The 8,577-nt window shown below is 38.1% G+C and overlaps 1 protein-coding gene across 1 annotated transcript; it reads left to right on the top strand.

The window, feature by feature from the left end:
- The first annotated feature begins 217 nt into the window (after positions 1 to 217).
- LOC147335265 (polymeric immunoglobulin receptor-like) lies at positions 218 to 3,733 on the top strand. Its single transcript, XM_086287470.1, has 8 exons — positions 218 to 307; positions 701 to 1,039; positions 1,126 to 1,207; positions 1,391 to 1,617; positions 2,876 to 2,924; positions 3,010 to 3,092; positions 3,302 to 3,345; positions 3,459 to 3,733. The coding sequence occupies exons 1-8, from the start codon at positions 259 to 261 to the stop codon at positions 3,498 to 3,500; spliced, it is 915 nt and encodes a 304-aa protein (XP_086143596.1). The 5' UTR covers positions 218 to 258; the 3' UTR covers positions 3,501 to 3,733.
- Positions 3,734 to 8,577: the final 4,844 nt, after the last annotated feature.

The following is an 8,577-nucleotide window of genomic DNA, read 5'->3' as shown; positions in this document are numbered from 1 at the left end:
TTCATAAAAATCAGAGAAAAGCTGTTAAAATAATCAGCAGAACATCAACACAACATTCATCAAATTCTAATTCAAATCTAAAGAAGTGTTCCTTACAGTGTCATTACAATCTGGCATTTATGTAGTTAACGTCTGAAGCATCTGTATCTGCCCAGTGGTCACATGACAAAGGGAAATTTTATATATGGTGGAATCTGGAGTCTGTGTTTGCACAACACAGAACACTTTCTTGTTAAGCGTCAAACTTGAAGAGGAAACATGCAGCGACTCTTTATACTCACGCTCAGCCTGATACCATGGATCCCAGGTATTCAATGTGACTGTGTGCATTTGATTAGAGAAGTCAGACAAAAAAGATTTTCAAGCTGTTTTCAGATTAGGTAGAGGATCATCAGGGGGTCCTTTGTCCCTCTTTGGGGGGTTACTCCCACTGGGTTTAAATCTGGGACTCTCCACTATTTGACCCTTAGAACTGAAAAAGCTTCTCGGATGAGAGGTGAAACATCTTCAGGCAACTTAAATAAGTCCAGACGCTTTTCTTTCCAAGCTCCTTAGACTAAAGCAGGAAACTGTGGCCACACCTTTTATTTATAGATAACAGGTGTCCGATGTGAGCAACTGCTCTGTTAAAGTTGTGTCATGACTAAAAGTTTCATTTCAAATTGGTGTTTAACATTTAATGATTTCCACTTCATGTCAGCTGTTCTCTGCTGGGTGACCACTCAGAAGGAGTTTATTGGCCCGGAGGGTGGATCCCTCACTGTCCAATGTCAATATGGTTCTCACTATGCTGACCATGTCAAATACTGGTGTCATGGGGGGACGAGAATTTCCTGCGAGATCTTGGCCCGAACTGACGAGACCTCCTCGGCCAATCCAAGTGAAGACAAAGTGAGCATTTTTGACGACCCGGCCCGGTTGATGTTCACAGTGACCATAAACGACCTGAAAGAGACGGACTCTGGGTGGTACTCGTGTGGTGTGGAATTAGCATCAAGCGCTGATGACGTGGCTTACACTAAAGTGAAAGTGTTTCATGGTGAGTAATGGAGAAATTTTGAGATGATAAACATTTATTAGCCCACAGTTTTAAAGAAGTTTGTTGCATTTTCATGATCTCTGCAGGTGTGTCAGTTGTGAACAGCATGGTGAGTGGGGAAGAAGGAAGTAGTCTCACGGTTCAATGCCTTTACACTCAGAGATTCAGGTATTTGGTTTTCCTTTGGAGGATTTTATCCACATTTTATCCTTTAAAACCCTTAGAACTGTCCTTAAAGAAGCACTGACCACACTTCAGTAAATGTGGGAATTTGTCCAAAAACTTTCATTGGTATCAAACGCTGGTGGACAGTGAGCATTCACTGACTCTCTTGTGACTGCCTGTCAACAGACTAAGTGAGAAGAAGTGGTGTCGGAGCGGAGACCCGAGCTCCTGTCTGTCGACAGGTTCTGAAAGGAGTTACGAAGATACTTCAGTGACCATCAGCGATGACAGAACTGAGGCTTTCACTGTAACCTTAAAGAAGCTGCAGATGAGAGATGCTGACTGGTATTTATGTTCTGCAGGGCAGCAGCAAGTAGCCGTACAGGTTCAGGTCAGACCACACGGCTCTACTAGTAAGTTGATAAAGAGCCTTTCATATTTTAGACATAAAAAACATAACAAATTACACTTTTGAGCTTTGCTGTCTAACTGACTCGAAACTGTGATAATTAAACTTCATTATGGATTTTCTGTGTGCTGATATCATCAAGGACGATTTTTTTTTTCATCATAGGGAGTCTAGAGTTATTCAACATCCTTATGTTGATCCTATATTTTTATTGCTATTCAGCCAACATTTAAAAGATTTATGATGCAAAAATCACATGTAACACAGTTGGCTGTAAAAGAAATAAAAAGAGCAACACAGCTGACGGCATGCATTAAGAGGAAAAGAGAAACCTGTATTCAGATAAAAACATTGCTATTTTCTCTCTCTGTTTCTATAAATATTAAGTGCTTCTCTCAAAATCAGCATGTGGTGCATTAATTAGACTAAGTCTAAATCATGATAGAATGTGTTATCAAGGAAAACTGGGTGACAGGTAACACAATTGACAATTCTTTAGTTTTAGGCCCTCGCTAACATGTCACCTCTAAATGCAGCCTAGTGTTAATTTGAATAGCAAAACTCTACATTTAGCTAAATGGCCAGGAAAAAATAAATGATGGAAACTGTTGATTTTTAAAAAATTAATTAAAAACAACTATGATATTTATCATTGCCTGAAATGAATGTTTGGCTGATAAAGCTCGTTGACATGAAATTGACCTGTAACTGTAGAACGAACCAAAAATTGCTAAAATGCTAAACAGACATAGTCTGAGATTGTGTCATTATTGTGTATCATCGGTTGCAAATGATTTTAACAAACATAATGCCATTTTGTGTTATAGACAACATTATTTTAAGTTAAAGAAAACAAACTAAGACCCTTCCCATGTTTCACAGTCCTTACATGCTAATACAGGCATATTTACCATCTCTGTGTTCTTAGGTTAGAGTAATAGCAACATTTCCAAGACAAATAAATGATTGCAGCTTATCATTTGCATAACCTATTAGCATTTTAAATCATGCATTGTAGTTTTTTTGTGATTGCTTGGCATTTTCTCCATGTTACCTTGTAGCTGCTGAAATGGGAAGAAGCAGCTTTAAAGATCAATATGTGTTTGTGACAGATGGCAGAGGCTCTCAAGTCTCTACTTGTTCAGGGTATCGATTATTAAAAGTCACCTATGAATAATATTGATGTTAGGATGCTGGAAACACTCTTTACCTATCACAGCATATTTACAGAGTTGTTACAATATCTTTACCTTCAAAAACAGAGCCCGTGACATCCCCACCTACTCCGAGTCAGCCCTGGAACCGTTACCGGTAAAAGTCAGCACTTCTTTATTTTCACTTTAATGGATGTCGAAGGTGGATTGTCTGCTCAGTCTGCTTTGTGCCTGCTTCCTAGTTACATGTTGGAGTCTATAGTGGGGTGTTCGTCTCTCCTGCTTCTAGTGGGCTTGGCTGTATTGGCAAGAAAGATACTGCGCAGTAAGGCAACTTAATATTCCTTTGAATTTTAAATTGTTATTAAGTGTGTGTGTGTGTGTGTGTGTGTGTGTGTGTGTGTGTGTGTGTGTGTGTGTGTGCATGCATCAGCCACAAATTCTATATATAAATAAAGATTTATACAATATAACAAAATGCATTAAATATATCTGACTACTAATTCGCATTTATATTTTGGGCATTCTTTCTAGAGAAGGCTTCTTCACGCTTTAAGCAGACGGAAGAGATATTCCCTGTAAGCCCCCATTATCATGGTCATCTCTGATCTATTACACTCCTTAAGAAACACAATTATCAGGGATATTTTTTAATGATTAGATCACTCATTCTCCTTTCTGTCAATTACAGGATAATCCAAAGGGCATGAGAGACCTGCAACGAAGCAAGTAACACATTAAGTGTTTGACAACAAGGGTACAATGAACCTACTTGCTTACTAAGATCATTTTGTGAATTGTTAATTGTTACTCTTTGTAACTGAATGTAATTTTTCTATTAATTTGCCACATAGAACATATGGTCTTTGGTCCAGTTTTTTTACCAAACCAAACCACGTCTGAACAAAGCTATATGTTCTGCTTCCTGCAATATAAATTTGGCACATTATAGACTTGGCTTATATAGACTCAGTATTTTAGACTCAATAAAATAAATCAAAATACACGTGTATAATTATATGGGACTTTTTATTTATGTACCAGACTCTATATATTTTTGCAACCTGTGACCTTTTTGCTCATTATAGGGGTCTTATGACAAAGTAGCATTTAGGTGGAAATCTATGCGTAAAACTTTCCTTTTTAGTTACACTTCAATAGACCTAGAGTGTTTGGGGCTTCCCATGATGTACTGATGGTTTCTTCTTCACTACACTTTTTTCACTCTCTCTGTGCTTACATGCCACTTTGCATTTAATCATCATTATTAATCTCTGGCCCTCCTTCACTGTGTATTTAATTTGTCCTGTCTTGCTCAACAAAGCGGTCAGTGCAGATGTCTTCCCCTCCCTGAGCCTGATTCTGACAGGTTTCTACCTGTTAAAAGGAAAAGGGAGTTTTTCCTTCCCACTGTTGCAAAGTTCTTGTTCAGGGTTAGCTCATTGTAGTTATATATAACACCTCGAGGCGAGTGTTGTGATTTGGAGCTAGATAACTAAAATTAAACTGAATTGAATCTGCCAACCAAAGTTGCAGCTGAAGAGAAGGAACACTCACTTGGGGTTTAAGTGTTTGTGTTTCACAGATGGTGTATATGGACACTATAGTTTAAGTTGGGCTCTGCTTTAGTTTCTACTACTGCTGAGAGACATAATGCAACTGAGTAGGGAGTTTTGGTACTGTATTTGCTCAAAAGGGCCAAAAGTGCAAAAATGATGTCAAGTACTGTCAAGAGCATGACAGCGCTGCAGGTGGTGATATAATCTTGTCTGTATTAAAAGGCGGGCCAATCAGAAGCCTAGGAGGAACTATCACCAACACTGTGCACATTCTGACATCGAAGAAGGAAATAGAGACCCACGCCTTTGATGTCTGGAAGCCGTTTTCCTTGTCCACATGTGAACACATAAAGTAACTTTCTAAAACCTTCACCCTGTAAGCAGTTTTCCAAAGTGCTGTTTTCAGTTATCTAAAAAGCTGTTTACATGTGGATGAAACACACAAAAAAGCTACATTTTCTTATGTAAGTGTAGACAGACCCACACAGAGCTCTCTTTAATTGTCTTTAATGCATCCACGAGTGCAGCAGTTCCAAGAGGAAGCAACTGTTACATGTCAATGAAACTACTACCAATTAAGAACAAAACTGACTAGTTCAACATTGTAAGACTTTTTTTTTGTTATCATAAGGCAACATAATTATTGCAGTTCCCAAGAAATCATAAAGCCTGCATATATAATGTACATATGAAGTGGTAATGTTTTCAGCTCCAAACTGCTGCTTGTTGCTACAAAGACCAAACAGAAAGAATATCCAATGTAAACAGTAAATCTTGTCTGCCCAAAAAGCTCATGAGACCCAGAGGGGGAAAATGATTTCAGTTTTTGCTACTATTAGTGGAACCAGACTGCACTGTTTCATATGTAATATCGTCATAATAATATGGCTAATTAACACATTTAGACATGGATATAGTCTGACTGAAAATTTGTGAAGGAAAATGTACATGACGTTAGCGTAGTTGTGAAAATAGGATGTCGGCGAATTAACTCTGAAAGGAACAGCTCTGCATTTTATGCTTGAAGTGTCTGTTCTCATACTGAACCACAAACCGGGCTTTAGAATTGTAAATTGAACAAGCTAATGAGCCCATGATTCAACTAGACCTTGAAAATATTATATTAATATTTAGCTCACCTTCATTTGAGGGGTAAAAAATATCAAAATTCAAAGAGTCAAGATTCATTCACTGTGCCATACCAGCACCTATGTTCAGGCATGGCAGGTGATACTTTTGTTTATGAACTGCAGCCTTTTAACAGGAAGAAACATGCTGTGGAAGATAGTCAGAGATTAATAACAAGTATGATTCAATGCAGAGATGTCTATAGTAAGTGACCGATGGTGATGTGTCCTGTGTGTCGAAGCTTTGAAGCGTGAGTCGAGTAATCTCGGGGGAGTTTTTGTGAGGCTTGCTTTGATTACATATACAGTGATGTTCGAGGCCTCGTGGGCAGTCCGTACCATGTGACTGATTTAGGAACTGGCTCGCTGGTTTGCGCCAGATTAGACATAAAATGGGCAGCAAAACACAGCTGATTCCCCATCACTTTGTGTTGTGGAATTGGATTACGTACGTGCTACATAGATACTTGAGCAATTCTACTTGATGGAACGAGCAAGGAAGAGAAGATTTTCTCCTGTCTGGCAACATTTTCATCTCATCTCTCCTAATAAAGTATGCGCACAGTAATAAATATCACGAATGATAAGTACCATAATATAAATGAACAACACCACAGATTCCTATAATCTGATTTCTGTCTTTTAGTTTATTAAAGAGTGAAGCGTCACACACTAGTTTGTGTCATGATTACACAGTTACACAATCATACCAAAACTCTGTCCTGATAGTTTCCACTTTCTCTTTCGTATCAGACATACTGAGACAATATTCATGATAAATAACCATGAAAACAATTTATTTGTTCAGTTTAGAGGTTTACACATCACATCATTATAATCACAGAGCCTGTTTCACTTGAATCGTCCACTTGATGGCGCAGTAGAGCAAATGAATCATCACAGTGCTTCAAACCATGAGTCGACCAGTTGGATGGAAAGCTTCAGTTCACCACAAGGCTTCATCTCACCATCACTAGGTACAGCCTATGCTCAGTGATGTATGCAGCGCTTTAAAGGGCAGCGATGCCAAGCTTTTAAATCACCTTGTGTTGAACTCGGAGCTGAAGCTGGAGTGATAGCGTGTTCATTTGTTTATTTTCTTTCTTCAAACTGCAGATCTGACTGAGTCATTTGAACCATTTATGAAGAATCTTGATAGGCAAAAAGCGATCAAAGCAGAGGTATGAGGTCATAGATTGTGGTGCAGAGCTGCGTTCAGCCATGCAAACACATGCAAAGTTTTATGCCTGATGCAAACAGTTTGCTGACATCTGGGTACTCTTTCCTTTTGTATAAATGCATATTAAAATAAATAAATAAATTAGACAATATTCAAAAAACTTGATGGAGAACAGGCACAGTATTTCACTCCCTGCATGGACGCTTTGCTAAACCTTTAAAAAGCTATAATTGAGCAATGTTTTCATAGCTATGGTTTTGCTTAAAATGTTCGTATTGAAATGGACTCATTAGTTGTTGTTCAGCAATAATGAGCAATGGATTTGTTTTGTGTACCAAAGCAGTTTTGCTATTGTAACTGCAAACTGGACTGCTGAGCCAGTAGATTAAAAATTTGTCAGTTTCGGATTTGAATCCCAAATTTGAAGCCAACACCTGAAAAAAGTCTTCCACACATTTATTATCACACCAAGCTGACACTGTGTGTGTTTAAAGCTACAAAGCAGAGATGTCGACCCCACAAGATGCAGTCAGCAGCCTTAGCTCTGTTAGACCAGTAGATGTGCAGGAGCCCTGTTTTATATGATAGCATTACATGTGTTGTGTTTGAACCTCTGGTTATTTACTTGTTTTGTTTGTTGTTGCATTCTCAATCATAATAATTCTCTGTAATAATAAATATTTTCTGTGACCTTTTGAATGAAAGGAGGAAAGCACAATAAATGTGACCTTTGAGAGGAAATCTATCTGTATTTGACATTTATAAGTGTGCTTTCTTACTTAAAGTGTAACGAGCTTTATATTCAATATTTTATTCTTATTTTTGTATCTTTAAGGTCTTGAGCATCAAGTGGTGTTACTTCTCTCCCACTTAATTTTCACATGTCATATGAAGTGATAAACCTTCCACTGAAATGCTTTGCCTAACAAAAGAGAGAGCGAGATAAAAAGGAGCCGTGACTCCCTCAAGGCTTTGCAAATTATGATATTAAAATTTTTTTATCAACTTCAAACATATTCCATAACAGGACAGACACCAGGAGGACCAAACATCTAGTCCAACTCTTATATATTTATGGTAATGCGGATGACATCTGGAAAAAGAGCATTTTTAATGGTTTTAATATGGGTGTGGTATGACTGCTGTAGGCTACACAACTCATGATATGTAGTCAGGAAATGTTTTCTGTCAGCAGTTGTTGATGTGAGCACGCCTGCAGGCACGTAAATGACAGCAGCACAAGGTTCTGCGTGTGCTTTGCATGCAGGTAAATAGTCACATTGAGACAGAAGGCATCAATTATGTCTTTTTTCTTATTGAATGTGAAACCGTATATACATGGGTGTAATTTGAGTCTAGTGTGGACACACCTTTTTTTGATTTCGGATGCACAGTTAATGCTGATCCCCACCAAACTTTTCAAATCTACTCAGTTCAATTGCATTAAGTTTTGTTTATATCGCTCCAAATCACAACAACAGTCACCTCAAGGTGCTTATTATTATATTGTACATTGTACTGTAAGGTAAAGGCCCTACAATAGTACAGAGAAAAACCAGACAATCAGACAACCCCGCCTTTGAGCACTTGGCAGCAGTGGGAAGAAAAAACTTGTAACAGGAAGAAACTTCCTGCAGAACCAGACTGCATTCCCTGTTTCTCTCAAATGTGCTGCAATCTCAGCCTAGATTTATTTATAATTAGCAATTATAAACCTATCCCTGTGTGGAAACTCTCATTAAATACAGTGGAATATTTGAATTTTTTTTTACAAACAACTAAATAAGCAATTTTCAACTTATTGACTTTATAAGTGCCAGTTAGGGTTCAGATTGAATCATAGCGCAGAAACAGGTCAGTGACCTAAAGATCAACGGTGACAGAAAGTCTCATTCTTAGGTGATCTCATTGCTGCTTTTGACACCGTGCATCGTGACATTTTAA

The sequence above is a fragment of the Aulonocara sp. 'chitande type north' Nkhata Bay genome, linkage group LG3 (assembly GCF_057382095.1).
Source record: "Aulonocara sp. 'chitande type north' Nkhata Bay isolate Kocher_YH1m ecotype deep benthic linkage group LG3, A_spYH_male_GT1.1, whole genome shotgun sequence".
NCBI classification, from domain to species: domain Eukaryota; kingdom Metazoa; phylum Chordata; class Actinopteri; order Cichliformes; family Cichlidae; genus Aulonocara; species Aulonocara sp. 'chitande type north' Nkhata Bay.
Note: the sequence above shows the minus strand (reverse complement) of the source record. Positions and strands in the feature narration are given on the sequence as shown.

Coding starts and splice junctions, on each gene's coding strand:
- LOC147335265 (XM_086287470.1), top strand. CDS start 259: ATGCAGCGACTCTTTATACTCACGCTCAGCCTGATACCATGGATCCCA. Junction 3,093..3,301: donor GGCAAGAAAGATACTGCGCA/GTAAGGCAACTT, acceptor CATTCTTTCTAG/AGAAGGCTTCTTCACGCTTT. Junction 3,346..3,458: donor AGACGGAAGAGATATTCCCT/GTAAGCCCCCAT, acceptor TGTCAATTACAG/GATAATCCAAAGGGCATGAG.